The 19026-nt window shown below is 34.9% G+C and overlaps 1 protein-coding gene across 5 annotated transcripts in view; it reads right to left on the minus strand.

Annotated features, from left to right (window-relative positions):
• Window positions 1-19026, minus strand: part of ptprfb (protein tyrosine phosphatase receptor type Fb) — a 370826-nt gene that overhangs the window by 150129 nt on the left and 201671 nt on the right. For all 5 annotated transcript variants that reach the window (XM_056473241.1, XM_056473264.1, XM_056473255.1 and 2 more), the window contains exon 5: window positions 1366-1551. In XM_056473241.1, coding sequence (XP_056329216.1) covers window positions 1366-1551 — 186 coding nt within the window. The remainder of the gene's footprint in view (window positions 1-1365; window positions 1552-19026) is intronic.

Genomic DNA, 19026 nt, shown 5'->3' on the forward strand with positions numbered 1-19026 from the left:
AAGCAGTAAAACTGGCAGATAAACTAGATAAGACAAGCTTTATTGTCATAATTTTACGTTAAGAGCGTCCTAAAAAAGCCATAAAGCTTTGCGCCTCTTGCTGTCCAGTGATAAGATTGTCAAGGAAGTTATGTTTTGATCTTTGACGGCATCATACATTTTGTTTATATGACTTTATGAGACGTTCATCAACAAGCAAGAAGGGTTGTAAGTGGGAGTCTCAATGTTCAACTGTGTACTTTTAAGCTGTAAGCTGATGCTTGAAACTAGAGAATGAGCTCCGCTGTGGACTTGCCCTCTAAATGAAGTGGATTTAGTGGAGAGGGATAAACTCTGAGTCAGTCAGGAGCCATTAATCCAGCCTGGGCAAAGTCCTGTTCATCCGTCTGATCCTAGGTCAGACCTGAGCCGTCTATCCATTACGGAGGTCTAGAATGTAAATAGAGAGGCTGATTCTCTCTAGACTGCTCTTGTATTCCCATAAGGGTGCCTACAATTACTCAGACCATTTGCACGTGGCTTAAGACTCATTTGACGTTATGGCCACGTCAATACATTTCTCGTTCTGTAGTAAAGGCCTGACATTGCACAAAATAAATCAATGTTTTTTTCAGTTTTTATTATTGCACAGGCATTCATTAAACTAAACGTAGTAAAACATCCATAGAAAATAATTGGTGAGTCCAAAAAAAGACTGTGTTCTATACTTGTGACTAGTTTAAGTTTGAAGGAACACTTTTGTTTGGAAAATAGGCTCATTTACAACGCATCTTGAGATAAACAGTTTAATTTTTATCATTTTTTAATTCATTCAGCCGATTGATCTGGTTTTGGGAACACATTTTTTAGCTTAGCTTAGCATAGATCATTAAATTGGATTAGACCATTAGCAAAAAATGTGCAAAAACTTGATAGAGAATGATATTACACAGATTTTACCCTGTGGTGCAGGTATAGAGCTTTGTGCTGGGAACTATTATCATGCGATACATAAAATTATTGCGCCTGATACAGCCATGGTATGGAATTACGCCAAAATAAAAGTATAGTTCCTAACCATACCGACCAAAAAAATAGCAACTTTTACATAACGTAATGTCAAGCTTTAAATATTAAAAAATCCAAAGTCATTTTTGAGCAGATGCTAATGGTCTAATCCGATTCAGTCATCTATGCTAAGCTAAGCTAAACCTGCTCCAGCCAGATTCGGTGATAAACTGAATGGATTAAAAAAATGGCAAAACTAAACTGTTTAACTCTATGGGAGTTGAAAAAATGACTCTATTTTCAAAGCAAAAGTGGTCCTTAACCCATTGGCTATTGCTCCAGTGACTGTAGGGCTGTAAGGAAGTGTGTCAGCTCTACCTGAACGAAGCTGTTTGATTCGCCCATTGCCGTTGATGTCTACAGGCAGGAAGTCTTTAAACCAAGTGATCTCCGGGTCAGGGTTTCCACTGGCAGCACAGAGCATTGTGGTTGTTCTTGTTCGCTCCACCACTTTCAGCTGAGGACCCATGTCTATGGTGGGGAAGCCATGCGGAATCTGGTTTTCTGCAGAAAGAAAGAAAAAAAGCAGGTCAAATCAGGAGCCTAAAAGAGCACCATTTACTTAATAAGGGTAATGATCTTAAAGAACCATGATTGCTGTGAATCAAGGGTTAGAGATGCGAGCCAGACGTAATTGTCCTGCAAAAGCAAATCCAGGAGAAGTCTCATTAGAGCACTGAATCAATTCACTTCCCAGAAAAAAGGCCTTCCTGTGCATTATTAAGATCAAAGCGTGGCAAAGCTAATCCACTGGATGTTTGTGTATACCGTTATGCTAACATGTAACACCATATGGACTCCAAGCTTTGGGTTTTAAGCTGCAAGCTTTCAGTTAGATCTGGATCTTTAGAGGAGTTTGAGTACAAAAACAGACAGGGCTAAAACAATGACATTATGAATAAAGCTAACCATGAAAGGAGCAAAGAATACATGGAACTTATTGAATGTTATCAAAGCAGCAGTATATTGAGATACCTGCTACACCTTTTCCTATTTCCTGAGATCCAAATGGCAATTTTTTAAGATTAGGTATGAAGATGTAAATAAAATAAAATAAAATAAAATAAAATAAAAAAACATTTTTATTAAATTAAAAATAAAATATAAAATAAAATAAAAGAATAAAATAAAATAAAATATAAAATATGCATTAATTTTCTTTTTGGCTTAGTCCCTTTATTATTCTGGGGTCTCAACATCAGAAAGAACCGCCAACTTATCCAGCATATTTTTTTAAGCAGTGAATGCCCATTCACACTCATTCACACACACATACCTTACGGTCAATTTAGCTCACCCAATTTACCTGTCTCACATGTTTTTGGAATTGTGAGGGAAACCGGAGCACCCGGAGGAAACCCACACGAACACGGAAAAAAACATGCAAACAACATGCAAACTTCACACAGAAATGCCAACTGACCCAGCTGGGGCTCAAACCAGTGACCTTCTTGCTGTGAGGCGATTGTGCTACCCACTGCACCATCGTGCTGCTCAATATAAAATATAAAATATAATATAAAATTTAATTAAAAAACAAAACAAAACACCATTTTGGATCTTCAGCTATGACAAAAAATATCTATATTTTACAAAAAATATTGGTATGTTTGTAAATTCGGTTATATTTGGCATCACACCCTCAAAATTGTCTTTTGCAGCTTTGACATACTGACACTAAACTTTTATTTATGTGTACACTTTTGTGTCAGTTTTTATATTAAGTCCAATAATTCTATCAAATAATTTGTAAAGTTTTATTTTCTATCTCCTTTTTTATTACAGTATATGAGAGACCTGCAACAAGAGTTGCAGGTAACTCTTAGAAACAAGAGTTTGTAATTGGATTTGCATTGTAAACCTTCAGTTAAAAGCTCCCATACACTTTCAAAATAAGTCCACATAAATACATTTGTTTTATGTGCAGAAACAGCTAAAAAGGTCAGCAGATTCTGTCTGACTCTAAAGACTAACAGATTATGTACAGTAGCTGTTATTGCTGAACGTGCTTTATAGATAAACGACTCAATCGTAAAGTTTACTTCAGGAATTCTCTCATTTACAAATCAAATTTTAATCAACAGTAATGCTGTTACACAACACTTGCCTTCATCATTGTCAACTGGTATTACTTCTTACATTCATTTGCATACAATCTTTTTATTCGTACATTTTTATCCACCTTTACACAGAATAAACGATGGTGAGTCGGTATATGAAAGCATGACGTAACAACTGCAAAGTGAAGCATTTAAATTATGCAAAACCACCGCTTAAAACTGCTTACCTTAACTTTTACATGTTTCCTTGCAGTCTTGCAAAAACTGCTGTTCTTTTCTGGAAATGCTAATCTATCTGGCAAATAATGCTTTGTCCTTCGATGACTTAGAAAACAGTTTCTACTCATACAGACCGTGGCGAGTAACAGAGGATAACCTCCAAGTATGAAACGTTTGCATAATTAAAGCAAAAGTGTATAAATAATATGATTGTAATTAAATCAGAAACAGGACAAGACAAGTGGGCAAGATATGTAAACATTAGGTTTCCAAGCACATGAAAACATAAGCAATGCTAGCTGTGGCGCTTGTTTAGAACTATTATTTTTCTCCCTCTCAAACATTCGCACAAATGTTTGGATGAAAGCCCAGCGTGAGTAATATCCACACTTGCAACAGCAACGACATTATGGCAACACCACATTCTCTTTGATGCCAAGGTAAGCCAAAGGGCAAGGCTGAATTATTCAGTTTGAGACAATCCTCTGCATGTGACAAACATTCTCAGCTTCTACAGTCTACAGGGAACTACAGTCAACTTCCATTTATCTGTTCTTCTTATTTTGGCGTGCGCAACATTAAATCATCGGCCTGTCGATGCTTAGAGCATCAAGCAACACTTCTCACCGAGGCTGGAATTGAATATCTCTGACAAAAGACTATGACTTCAAATTTGAGCCTAGTGTTCCGGGACAATGTAAATCAGACTCATGTGGGCAAACCTCAAAAGGGTTATTTCACGAGTCGCTAACTCTCTTATGAAAACATCGAAAAAGGGAATCATTTAGAAGGAAAATGTTGTACTGGATCGGCGCTGGAGGGAACTTTTTTTAGCGCAAGGTAACTTAGAATAAAAGGTTGTTAAAGTTATGCCTCATTAAGAAGCAAAAGCAACAAGATTTCTTTCTTTTTTCCAAGTGTGACCTTCGGAAAGCACAGGGAGAGTGCGCTGTCATGAATCGAGGCGTACATTTCTGTCTCTGCATGCTTGAGAGAGGTCAACTACCTGTATGAGTGTGGGCTGTATCACTATGCCGGTCCTTTTTCTCTGAGCGGCTTCTGAATAAACAATTGAATGCATTTTTTTTTTCTTGAGAGACAACATACAAATAATTCCTAGCAAGCTGACTACGTGACACTTGGAAGAGAGGAAGCTGAATGCACAGGAACATCTAAGAGAAAACCAACTGTGTGGCTTCCTCAGTAGAGCACAAAAATGAGTATTCAATGCTCCCATCAGGTGTTCAAAACAAATATGTTGAAAAAAAATACGCTGCTGGCATTTCAGGTGGCGAAGTGGAGGAAAATAAAAGTTTTGGAAATGTCTTTAGGAGTAAAATAAGTGACAGTCAGTTTATGCTCATGTATATATAGTCATGGACAAAATGGATGGTAGCCTTCCAGTGAAGAAAGCAAAGCCCACAGTGAAATACAGTGAAAAAGCAATGATTAATCAAAAATTTCTGAAAACTTTATATTTTATATTAAATTATATATTTTTATACTTTATATTAGGTGGCCTTAACTAATATGCACTTACACTGAAATTATTCATTTGTTACAATGTACTTATTGTGTAAATATTTTAATATTTAATATTTATACATTGCATTTATGATTGATTAAATAACTGCATGCAATTACATCTGTAAGTAATTTCTGTAATTACATGTTTAATTACACTGTTGACCATCCCTTACAACTTAACCTAATGAGGCTAACCTTAACATAATGAATAACGGGACTAAGCCAAAGGAAAATAATGAATGAAAGTATATATCCCACTGTTTTAGTATGAATTTAACGCAAGTCTTTGTACGTGAGGCCCCAGCTGATCATGTGGTCCTACACATAGAAATCTGAGGTACGTCAAATCCCATTTTCAAATACAAGATCATGTTTAGCTATCAAGATATTCACTTTTTAAAGGTTTCCTGTCTTTTTTTGTTATCTTTCACTTATACTGAGACCTAGTGGTGTGGCTGAATCATCATGCAATAGAAAATATTGCTGTTAACAAATGCCATTGCAGAAACGTGTATATTGAAGTGTTGGAGCACCCAAAATTGTATTCCATCCTGGGGGTGACTAGTGGCATGGTTTGGGTCTGAGGAGCAGGAAAGGCTGTATTCACATCATCTGGTAATTAACATAATTCTGACATGGCAACTAGAGCTTAATATCTCTGCCCAAGCCCGATAATTCCTGCCACTATCTTCGGGCCGTGATCAAGCATTTGTGTGTGTTTTTATTTTTTGGCATCACTTAATTAGCCTAATTGCGTGGAGAGCTATAAACAAATCTATAATGAAAGCATTCAATTACTTTCGTACTGTTTGCGCTCATTTAAGATAACATTATTTGTGTTTAAAATAAAACATCAGGACGAACATGTTTACATATTATTAACTGTATTTGTCTGTTTAAAAACACACCCAAATCCCAAAGCATCTACTTTTGCTTATCTTCCAATCGCGTTTATAGACGTTGATCTGAGAAAATTGCGTCTGTCAGTCACCTGGAGAGCGGTTGCTGCACACATTGATCTATCTCTATTCTATCTAATTACCCATCTATATTTAAATATATAAACACATTTTGTTCTACACCAAGACCCACAGCAACTTCCTACGCATGCAGTGTGAAACAGGCGTTACATGAATTTACTGATTCAGAGGTTGCATAGTGAATGCTGCCATTTTTAAATTCATTTCGATGTAGTTTCAAGCCAAAATTAAGCGAAAGCATATATCTCTTGAACAGCTCTTGCAATTAGTCTTTTTTTGTCACATTTAAGATCGGCTCTTTGATGCTACTTTCACTTTTCATTGAAAAATTCGGTAATATGCTTAAATGTGACGATAGCTGGATAGAATGATAAAAAAGACAGGAGAATCCCGGCAAAAAACAGAAGGCTCGACAGGTATGCAGAAAGAATGATAGTCAGCCTTCAATGTCGTCTTACCCCTATAGGCATGAGACCATAACTGTTTTCAAGATATACCACAGTTTGGAAAAGTTGAGGTTTTAAAACCGCCAACATTTTCTATAATACCGTTCCTAAGGTATGTGTACGTATGTGTACGCCGTTTTAAATTGTACAGAAATCTGTGTGTTTGAAACTAATGAAGACAGCAGAAGTCAATGATTCATTTTCATTATTTAGCACAATATGCTTACTGTTCCAAAACATTTTAAATCTTTCACAAAATTAAATATATGGTGTTCAAAGGGGAAAAAAGTTTTAGTTTTTTACAAAAAAAACATATTTTAGAGCAGTAATCACAATACCGTGAAATCATGAAACCGTGATTTTTTTCAGTTATCATACCGTCAGAATACCGACCCGTGCCTATACCCCTGAGAGTGAGGTAAGATAAAACTAAACTAATTTATGTAGTTCAAACAACTGAATTTTAGTTGAGAACGTGTGTTATAATGGCCTACGTATACAAAAAAAATAGTCAGGTTTAAATTGAGCTCGGGCTCACAATTACATTTGATGTGCCGGACCAGGTTGGGCTTGGACACAAGGTGCACGGGCTTGGGTAGGGTCGGGTTTATTTTTTTGGCCTCGATCTAAACTCTAATAGCAACATGGAACATTTCATTCAGAATTGTTTGGAGTGATCGTGTGGTGTTGTCCAGAGTTTACAAGTAATTCAGAGTTGCAGAAGGACATGTTCACAGTACTGCTTTTAAACTCAAAACCAATTCACATTAAAAAGTGCGTTGCTAATAAATTGCAGGTTATCAATGTGTGTGAATAATGACAGAGACCTACTTACAAGTATTGTGAGATCAATAAATAATTTCTAAAGGTAAAAACTATTAAGAACAGCATGGATTTATGCCACAAAAGAAAGCCCTGAAGAGATATATAAAAATGAATGGTTAGGCTTTTGCATTTCTTAGGTAAAAGCTTCATTCTCTGTTCCTGAATACTTTATCACTTATACATGCATGAGGATTTAAAAAACAGAGGACTGGAAGCTCAGAAATTGGTTTTTAATACAGTTCTTGTTTACTTATTTTGAGTCAAGCAAGGACTCCATTACTGGGAAGAATAGGTAAAAAATAAAATCTCCAAAATGTCCTGCTTTGTCCTAGACGTAGGCGCCATGGCAGATGGCAGTTTGAATTTAAGACGCCTGCCAATGCTAGTTTCATTGTTTCCCAAAGCAGTTATGACAAGGTGCTTGGTTCCAACGGGGTGATACATTTGGTGGGTAATTGGGATGCCATCTTGTAAGGAGCAAAGGGAAACCTGAGAGCAGACGGAATGAGGAGAAAGTAGGAGGAACAGCAAGAGAGCTTTGCCGAAACGTTCCAGCAAGCGGTCAATAGATAGAAACTGAACTTTAATGGCAGCGATGATGTCATTTTCTCAGATCCTTTCCTTATGCCGAGACCTCAGACCTTATTTCACCTTTGTCTAAAAGGTTACGCAACAGTCTGAGGTCATGGTATTTGAGAAGCAGCAATCCTGACAATTACAGACAAAGAGTACAGGCTCGAGTCTTTTTATGCAACGTCAACAGCTTATTTGTATCATGTTGCTTTAAAAAATGCAGTTGAGCCTACTGGCATTTCATGTGAAACTAAGATAGCAGCTCGACCGTGATTCACAGCTTCGCCACTACCAAAACAACGTCTAGCTTTCACTTATCATGTTCTACATTTACACTGGGTGCAGCTCTGTTGTTCGGTGTTGATTGAGTTACAGTTTATTCACCTTAGACTGCATTTCTTTGGTAGTTTTAAAAAACAAGTATCATCAGTTTCTAAAATACCTAGACCAACCCTGACTGGCACTAAAAAACATGCCACATTTAAAGTCTCCACAATTCTGCTGCCCATTTTGACCTTGATCAGATCATCTTGACCATATGTAGATGCCTAAATACATTGAGTTGCTGATAAAGTGTTACCATTGTACATTTCCCTAAGTAGTCTTGTAGGTCCTTCTGACTCTATTAAAGCTTACAATTAAGACCTCGGATTGACCTCCACAAACATGTGCAGAAGTAACAATAGTATTCCTGATAATGCCCAATCAAATTTCCTTGCTGAATGGGAGATCTACAGTTGCCATCCAGAGACCCAGAGCGGGTATTTAATGAGACCTTAGCTGAGCGATAAGACCGCGCAGACCCTTGCAGATGGCAATCTATTGCATTATCTCCTCAGCTGTGGAAGCAGGCCAGAAGCGGCCCAGCTTTATCGATGCATGTGACCACAAAAGAGAGCTAACAGAGTAGCACACCGCAAGCCCATCTGTAATCAGTTTTGTGGAAATAAAAGGAACATTGTTCTCCGTCAAGCAGTAAATTATGCTCGCCTGAGACTTGCATTGAATGCTATAAGCAATCTGATAACGTGGAAGAACAGATTGAGGCTTGAACGTAGGTGATACCTATCAGATATTTACAAAAGTTGAGCGCTGAAGGATCTAACAAATGAAACTAATGGTGAACAATGGGAGTGAACTACCTCTGCGACAGCAAAAACAAAGCAAAAGCAGCTGGCAAGAGAATAACAAATGGCATTTTGGGTGGAAAGCAGGACAAAACATCCTTGGTGAACTAGGGCTGGGCGATATGGCAAAAATGCAATCTCGACAATAATTTTCAGTTTTGAAAGATAACGATATTTATATTTCGACATAAGTTGTTAATGCTTCCAGATTTAAAAGAGTACCCCAACAATGACTGAAGCCACAAAAATTAGAGGGTCTATTAAATGGCATAACATATTTTCAGTGGCCGAGAATTGGGTACAACACACTTTCAGTACAACACAATATCAACACACTTTCAGATTCACAATGTTGCACATTTTATGTGATTGGATCTTAGATCAATATAGAGTAAAAAAGCCCAGAGCTTATTGTTATTGACATAAATTTTATCACAATTTGATATAATATCGTTTATCGGCCCAGCCCTATGGTGAACCCAGATCATGTGAAAAACAAGAAACAGAGTTTAACAAGAGTCCCAAATGACACACTGTTCGCTTACACACTCAACCATGTAGTCTTTGGTTTTAGTATCATCTTAAATGTAACCCTACATTTTTTTTACCAGTTACATTTTCGAATTTCCCAGTCAATGTTTAACGGTTGTGAATTAGGTTAGCAAACTACCAAGTAGTACCTTTCATGAGTACAACCACATTCTCTATTGATAATGTGTCATAATCGCTTATGTTGGAGAATTATGTTGGAAATAAATAATGTAATCCAACCTTAGGGCGCGTGTCCACCAAAGTATTTTTGCTGCAGAAACATTAGCACTGTTCTACAAACTATAATTTGCGAGCGCTTCTCCAACTGTCAGTGTTTAAAAAATGACTTGTACTTGAGAGCCTGAGAGCTCCTCCGCTTCCACTACATGAGAAAAGCTCATTGAGTGCATGAAGTGTTCAAAATTACAATATTATTTAACATGCACATATTATTTTTAGAATTTTCATTGTGAATGCATTATTGACACTATTTATTAGAGATGTCACAAATTTGGTATGACAGTTCAATACACATATGTAAATTGCAGTTATTTTGGTTTCCATTTGAATAAAAAAATTGCATTCTGCACCATTAATTCCTCTCTAAACTGGCTCTGTGCATGTTTGAATGTGTGTCCATGCGCAATGTCTAATCAATGAGCGCTGAAGTAAGGGACGCTTTCATGTGAAAGATGTGTTATTCACTTCTATATCCTTTTGACAGCACATACAGTAATTGCACGTGGGACCAGAACTGCACATTGTATGTCGCTATATATATTTAAACTAAATTCATGTGCTTTTGTTATTTAAACATTGAAGAGAACTTGCGCTCGATAAATAAGAAGTATCTCATCTAAACATGTTACAATGCACAATTTAGTTTTGTTTCTGGATGGTAAAACTCAATTATGTCCAACAATTATGCCCAACTTGACAAGCAATCAATCGATTATGCCTTACTGTGCGTTCACACTGAAAGCAGCGAGAGCGTCAAAGTAGCCATAAGTCTTTTTTTTTCAAGGGGAGCCAGCAGCGATAAGCAGTCGAAGAGCGGGCGTGGCGCATTTTCAAGGCTGTGGGCATCAAGGAGAGTTGAAATCTAGTCTACTTTATGGTAATGAGCTATGACGCGGTTCGGCGGCAAGCAATTGGAATGTAGAAGTCCACCACTTGAGAGGAGTCCAGAGAACACAGTACTGTGAACCTTTATTCCGAACGCAGTTGTTCCCAAGAGTTTGATTATTGCGGTCGCTGGATTTCCAATTATTTCCAATGTTTTCTTGCAACTTTATCTTCCATTGCTAAATAAATTTGATAAAAAGTGTGCCACATTTTCACGCTAGAAAGGATGTTTTATGCGGGAATGTAACTGATTTGCTGATATGCTTCAATGGGTCCTTTAAATACGAGATCAATGTAGTGAATTTTGAAGCTCTCGCTGCCGGAGCTGTGAAGGCAGACAGTGTTGTCGCCAGGGTGGCCAGAACTTTGACGCTTGCACCGCCTTCTGTGTGATCGCAGTTAGAAGATAAACATTCGAGACATTTTATGGTGTCTGTAACTTTGAATAACATCTTATTCCTGCTGTTTTTTAATGTTAATCAAACAACAAAAGATAATGAAATCACTCACTGCTCTGCTCTTGACTGAATATTTATAGCTCAATAATAAATAACCTTTATTAAATTTATAAAGTGAAGATTATATGCAGTATGCAGGGTTATATTTGATGAATTTATTCAGTTTCTGTATCTAAAACTACTGTTAAATACCTAAAAAACTAAAAAGCACTGTTTATTTTAGTGTCTTTGCTATATTTTATTCACTTGCACTTTTTCTTGTAGGCATTTTTTTCATTTGAGCGCCCTGTTTTTTTACTGAATACCTCATATACCACACCAAATTGAAACAGTGACCTTAAAACCATGATACAAAACCAAACAATGAGCAATCTGTACCATTGCACCCACACAGTACAACAAAATGGCATAGAAGTGAATAATGCAAATTGGGATGCACCTTAGGGCTGCCAAAAACATGCTTCAGACATGCATAGGCTTCATGTCCTCAGTGATGGGTCAAAGCAAAGAGGGACAAAACGCATATTACAGTGACAAGAGAAGTAGTGTGGGGGGCTCACCGTGGGAGGATTGAGAGGGAGACGCAGGGCAGGAGGGGTACATGCCAACCTCCTGCCAGCTCCAATTACCAGGGAGAATAGAGCATGGCATGCGGGGTGATGGGTCTAATCAGAACCCCGCTGAAGAGACAAGTCTCTGTCCTCAGACCCCACTGTGAAACAGCCCGAGTGCTCTCCACGTTCATGTCAGCCAGAGTTATTCTCACCCTGCGCAAAACACATCGCTGCAGAAGAGGATGCTCAAATAGTGATGAAGCACCGTGGGGCACTCGCACTGAGAACAAGCCGTTCTTTAGAGATGATCACGCATGTATGGATCTAATCTCATGAGTCTGGTCTAACTGGCCATGTTTATAATGCTAACTGTACATTTAAAGGAACAGCTCACTGAGGTTATTATAGTTTTGCATTTCTGAATCAGGTTTTATTTCAATACTGTTTTTAAATTACAGTTTAGTTTTGTGGAATTTTGTTAGGTTTAGTGGTAACACTTTAGTTTAGGTCACAATTCATGCTACTGGCTCATTACCTGCCTATTATTAACATATTTCCTGTTCATTACTAGTTATAAAGAATGAGCTTATTTGGCATCCCTAAGCCTACCCAAAACCTAAACCCAACTTCTACTTTACTAACTTTTAATAACAGCTAACTAGTAGTTTATTAAGCTAGTAGTGTTAATTAATGGTTTATTAATAGCGTGAATTATAACCTAAGGTGTTACCGGTTTAGTTTTTATTATGGCAACACATTTCTATTTTGTTTTTATATATTTAGTTGTAGTATTGACTAGTGTTAACAGAACATGAAAACACACACACACACACAAATAAAATAATAGTTTGAACAGACACTGCACTCAAAACCATACATGTACAGCTTAAATGAATAGAAATTAGTACAAATTATGATAAATTCAGACAAACTTAATATTAAAGATGCCTAGCTTTTTATTTATTTATTTTTTTAATTCAGTTGTTTTGGTCCAGACCAACAAAAATAAAATATATCAATTTAGCACTTGGAGTTCAAACTGTTACTTTTAGGAGCAAACCGATATATAAGAAACATTTTATGATCTATATATTTAAATGAACAATCTGAACATTCAAAACAACGCTGCAAACTGGTCTAAACACAGTTTTGTCAGTTGTAAACTCTATAAAAACTTATAGAAAAAGAACAATGGCAGAATTAAAAAAAAAACCTTCTATGTTAAGTTGCTTTGACACAATCTACATTGAAAAACTGCTATAGAAATAAACATGATTTGAATTAAATGAAAACAATGGAGGAAATAAAAAGGTTAGAGACAATAGCTCCATTTGTTTATTTATTGTTTATTTATTTACTTGTTTTCAAGATTTCTGATGTTTTACAAACACTCTTCTTCTTAACAAAGTTTTAGTTTTTAATTAAAAGTAAGTGGCTGTATTTGTATGTTGTGAACAGTAAATAAAACTTTGATGCCACTTTAAAGAAATAATTCACCCAAACATGAAAATTCTGTCATCATTTACTCACCCTTGACTTGTTCCAAACCAATGTTTGTTTGTTTTTGTTCTGTTGAAAAAAAATGGAAACCTTCAACCAACCTTTAACCATAGTAGGAAAAACAAGTTCTATGGAAGTTAAAGGTTACAGGTTTCTTTCAACATTCAACAAAATATATTTTGTGTTAAATAGAACACAAAAGGGTGAGTATAACATTTTCATTTTTGAGTGAACTATCCCTTTAAAGCATTATATCTACAGAAAATTCATAATTTTGAAAGATGTCATACAAGTATACATGTTTTGGGCAGCACATCCTTTGTACTGAACTTTTAGACTCAGATAAGATATCTTTTGAACTGATGCTTGTTTAAAAAACTATGTAGCGTTTTGTAAAAGTCTTGACAGTTTTTGAGAAACAAATGTCCTTGTAATTTCCAGACAGTGTGCATGAGAGTGATGGATGACAACAATTAAAGGTGACATCTCTTTTGAAGGAGGGAGCAGAAGGGTTTCTGTAATGATATACGACAACAGAGTCATCCGTTTTACCACGTCTTCATTTACAGAGATCTTTTTAAGCCCAGGTTTTCCCTCAATTGGAGAAAACGGCATTTTACATTTGACATTCATTTACCAATGTTTTTACAGTGTTTTAACCAAAAAACAAAAACAATTCTCCATCATTAGCTTATAAATGAACTAATTAAATATGAATATAAAATAAAACATTAAATTTAATAAACATAAGTATTAATAAATTGTCTATTAAGGCTTTTTCGTTCATCTTCTGAGCCATAAAATGCAACTTCATTAGCACTTATTGTCACACTTTTATTCACATCTATATTCTGAATGTTTTTACAATGGTATATATATATATATATATATATATATATATATATATATATATATATATATATATATATATATATATATATATATATATATATATATATATATATATATATATATATTTAACGTGTACAAAACATTTAAGGCAATTAACGCAGTTGCAGTTTTTTTTTTCCTGTTGTGGCTGACGTGTGTTCAACGTGCAAAGAAATATGGAAAAGACCCAGGAAGGTCTTTTAGAAGTCCTTTAATGGAATTTGATACCGCGTGTCAAATGAAAAGAAAAAACTTCAGCATATCGTGACTTGGGTGATCAATGTGGTGATGTGAGTGGCCCATGAACATTTCGTGTTTAATGTCAAACCATTTCATAACTGTAAAAAAAAGGCAATCCAATGATAAGTTTATGTTAAAACAGCTATCAAAACATTATGTATCAATATATAAAACTTTTTAAATTCCTGAAAGCTATGGACATTCACAATGTATAACAGGAACTATATTAGGACTATTGTTATTGTTTACATCCCTCAAAATAGTCTATAATCACACGACTGGGTAAGTATGGTCATAATTATTTGTTTGTTTTTTACTCTATTTACCCTGTAGCGTCCTGCCTTAAATATGCAGGCAACATGAAAATTACCCAAGCCTACTTATTCTGTCCCTGCATATTAAAAATGCATTTAACATCTAAAAAAAGGCATTATACTTTCACATTAGATCATAGTCTCAGTATAGCCTCGATGCATAATACAAACAACACATATTCTAGAAAACGAGAGCAATTACAGATGAGAGACGGCAGGCTCTGTATCAGAACAAAACAGCATTCATTCATGCAAGATGACATCAGTGTTAGGTGATATCAGTGACAGCCTAGATATCAGACATCGGCGAATGCTGCTTTGCCTGCGGGCTGATGTACGAGATAACTTTTTACATGCATTACATTTGCATGTTTGGAGACAAGACTGAGTGTTTTTAAAATAAAGGCAGACAGAAAAAAACATGTAGCTGCTTTAAGAAAAAAGAAAAAGCAATGAGCTGCAGTACATAATTATCACACAAATTAACGGAATGAGAACTGGGGTCCAGCACACACTGAAAAACTCCTTGAAATTCATTTTTTTTCTTATAATGCCAAGTCCACATTTTTGCAGTAATTATTATTATTATTGTTCATTCATTTTCTTTTCGGCTTAGTCCCTTTGTTATTCTGGGGTCGTCACAGTGGAATGAACCGCCAACTTATCCAGCACGTATTACGCAGCGGATGCCCTTCCAGCCACAACCCATCTCTGGGAAACATCCATACACACTGATTCACACTCATACACTACGGACAATTTAGCCTACCCAATTCACCTGTACCGCATGTCTTTGGACTGTGAGGGAAGCCGGAGCACCCGGAGAAAACCTATATGTGAACGCAGGGAGAACATGTAAACTCCACACAGAAATGCCAACTGACCCAGCCGAGGCTCAAACCAGCAACCTTCTTGCTGTGAGGCGACAGCACTACCAACTGCGCCACTATTGTTATTATTATTATTATTATTATTATTATTATTATTATTATTTATTTTTTTTTTATTATCATCATTATTAATATTATCATCATTATTATTATTATCATCATTATTATTATTATCATCATTATCATTATCATTATTATCATTATTATTATTATTAACATCATCATTATTATTATTATTATTATTATTATTATTATTATCATTATTATTTTTATTATTATTATTATTATTATTATTATTATTATTATTACTACTATTCTCATTATTAATATTATCATCATTATTATTATTATTATCATTATTATTATTATTATTATTATCATCATTATCATTATTATTATTATCATCATTATTATTATTATTATCATCATCATTATTATTACTATTATTATTATTATTATTATTATTATTATAATTATTATTAAGAATACTATTATTATCATTATTATTATTATTGTTATCATCATCATCATCATCATCATCATCATTATTATTATTATTATTATTATTAGCAGCAGTATTTATAATAGTAGGGATGCAACGATTATAGATTTTGGTTGTACGATTATAGTCTGAGGATTAATCACGGTTTCATGGTTATCAAGATTATATCATTACTTTTAAAACACTACTAGTTTAGAAAATCACATGAAAACACCTTATTTATTTAAAGTATTGTTTGTTGCTGCTCAGTAACTAAATACAGCACAAAATAATAAAAACAAACAATAGGTTGTTTTCAATCTTGTGGTTCTGGTGATGCGCGAAATTCTGATGGAGGGCAGGAAGTAAAAAACTGAATGAGAGACATAGAGGAAACTTACTTTACTTGCTAAAAAGAGTCAAATTTATTTTAATTAGAGATTGTTGTTTTTAACTTTTAATAAAATGTCGGCAACTGGAGATCCAACATGCGCGCCGTGAATTCATGTGCACATGAGACACAGCGGTAAAAACAAATCCTGAATCAAAACGTTTTATAATCCTGAATCAATATTTATTTTTGAGTTATTTTTGAACGATTGAAGTATTTCTATTGGAAAGGTAATTTTATGTTTTAAAACTATTTTAGTCATGCAAAGCTAATGTAGATTTTGTTGTTACGATTGGGATATATGCAAAGAATTGTTGTTCAGCCACAGAAATATTACTACGATAGATTGCTGTGACTATTTTTAGTTTCATAAGGGACCTTTTACAGCATCGATAATGTAGATTTTTATTTAGTTTAACAACAAAACAGAAGTAAACAGCATATTTTATATACATTTTTATGTTCATTTAGTCGTTATTTTCACCTTAACTTTTATTTACTTGTGTAACAAATAATTGATAGGTTTTATTGTATTGTTTTTTCCTAACTGCGAAACCCTGGTATACAGTATCCATAATTACTTAGAATATGACATTGTGACAATACACCGCTAATATTAAGTTAATAAGCACAATAGCAGGAGCTCATTATAATGTATTACAGTACTGCCTTATAATGATGCACTTACGATGCCATCTAGGTAGGCAGCACACTTGTTTCTGGAGCAGTGTTTCAGTGTAAAGTGATTATACAGTCCGAATGGGTTTCACTGAGGTCAGATCTCCTGGTTCATTTTAATTGTGAGCACTGCTAGGAATTCATAAGGACCGAGCTGCATATGAAATACAGTCCCAGCTAAATCAATAACTGCCCGAAGGATCCTCAGCTTTAAATAGCATAATTGGCCATGCAGATCTGCAAGCCTACACACACATAGTAAATAGTAGTAAATAACAGAACCGATGAGTAAATGTTTGGTAAGGGCAGAGGTGAATTGTGGATGTTTACAACATGCTAACACATTGTTGACATGTTTTTAGCATGCTGTTAGCATTTTATGCAAACATATTAGCATTTTTAGATTAAAGTTACAGACACATAGTAAATAGTAGTACTGTAAATATAAAAGCAGATGGGTAAGCGTTTGGCCAGGAAAGAGGTCAAACGTACATGCTGACAATGTGCTAACAGGTTATTGACATGTTTTTAGCACAGTTAGCATTTTATGCAAACGTGTTAGCATTTTTATATTAAAGTTACAGACACATAGTAAATAGTTGTATATAACAGAGCAGATGAGTAAATTGTTTGTGAAGGGAAGAGGTGAAATGTATATGCTGGCAATGTGCTAACACTTTGTTGCCATGTTTTAGCACATTGTTAACATTTGATGCAAACATGTTTGCATTTTTATTTTAAAGTTACAGGCAAATAGTAAATATCAAAGCAGATGGGTAAGTGTTTGGCCAGGAAAGAGGTCAAACGTGCATGCTGAAATTGTGCTTACACATTGTGGACATGTTTTAGCACACTGTTAACCTTTTATGCAAACATGTTAGCATTTTTATATTAAAGTTACAGACACATAGTAAATAGTAGTAAATATCAAAGCAGATGGGTAAGTGTTTGGCCAGGAAAGAGGTCAAACGTACATGCTGACAATGTGCTAACAGGTTATTGACTTGTTTTTAGCACAGTTAGCATTTTATGCAACGTGTTAGCATTTTTATATTAAAGTTACAGACACATAGTAAATAGTTGTATATAACAGAGCAGATGAGTAAATTGTTTGTGAAGGGAAGAGGTGAAATGTATATGCTGGCAATGTGCTAACACTTTGTTGCCATGTTTTAGCACATTGTTAACATTTGATGCAAACATGTTAGCATTTTTATTTTAAATTTTTTATCTAATTATCTGGTCAACAATTAAAACAATAAAACTATTACTATTGTCATTTTTCAACAGTTTGGAGGAAAATACAAGAGCAAAATTTGAGCTACAATTAAAACATGTCAGTTGTTTTCAAACACCCAAAAGCGTATATGGTAATATAATACTCAACTACATGTTGATGTATGAGATTTTGGAGGGATAGTCAAATGCCACTGCATTAGGACATAATGGTGCATGCCATTAATAGGTCTATGTAATATACACTACATGTACTACATGTAAAATGGGAACATGAAAAAAAAAACACTTAATGGATTGAAAAAAAAATAAAATTGATGTTAATTACTCACCATCATGTCATTCAAAACCATCAAGACCTTTGTTTATCTTTTTTAGCACAAATTAAGATATTTTAGGTGAAATTTTAGAGCTCACCCATGCTTCATAGACAGCAACAGTCTCGACTCATTAAGAAAAGTCCAGAAAGATACCAAAAAATAAAAAAAAACATAAAAATCGCCAGCACAGACCATCTTCAGTGATTAATCAGAATATTATTAAGCTATACTTTACTGTGCACATAAAACAAAAATAACGATATAATTCAACAGTTTCTACTTCTCAGTGTCAGTATATTGCGCACGTTCATAAGTACTGTGCAGTGATGTTGAATACAGTCATTATTTTTGTTTTATGTGCGCACAAAAGTATTCTTGTAGCTTCATAATGTTTTATCTGTACAACTAAAGACACGTCAGCTGTCCTGAGAATGTTTTCTTGGTACTTTAATGGACACTAAATGAGTCAAGAGTGTAAATTTCACCTAAAATATCATAATTTGTGTCCAGAAGACAAACGAAAGTCTAAGGAAACTGGAACAACATGATGGTGAGTAATTAATAATTTTTGGGTGAACTAACACTTTAACAGTTGTATGTTTATTCACTCTTT

The sequence above is a fragment of the Danio aesculapii genome, chromosome 2, assembly GCF_903798145.1.
Source record: "Danio aesculapii chromosome 2, fDanAes4.1, whole genome shotgun sequence".
NCBI lineage: Eukaryota > Metazoa > Chordata > Actinopteri > Cypriniformes > Danionidae > Danio > Danio aesculapii.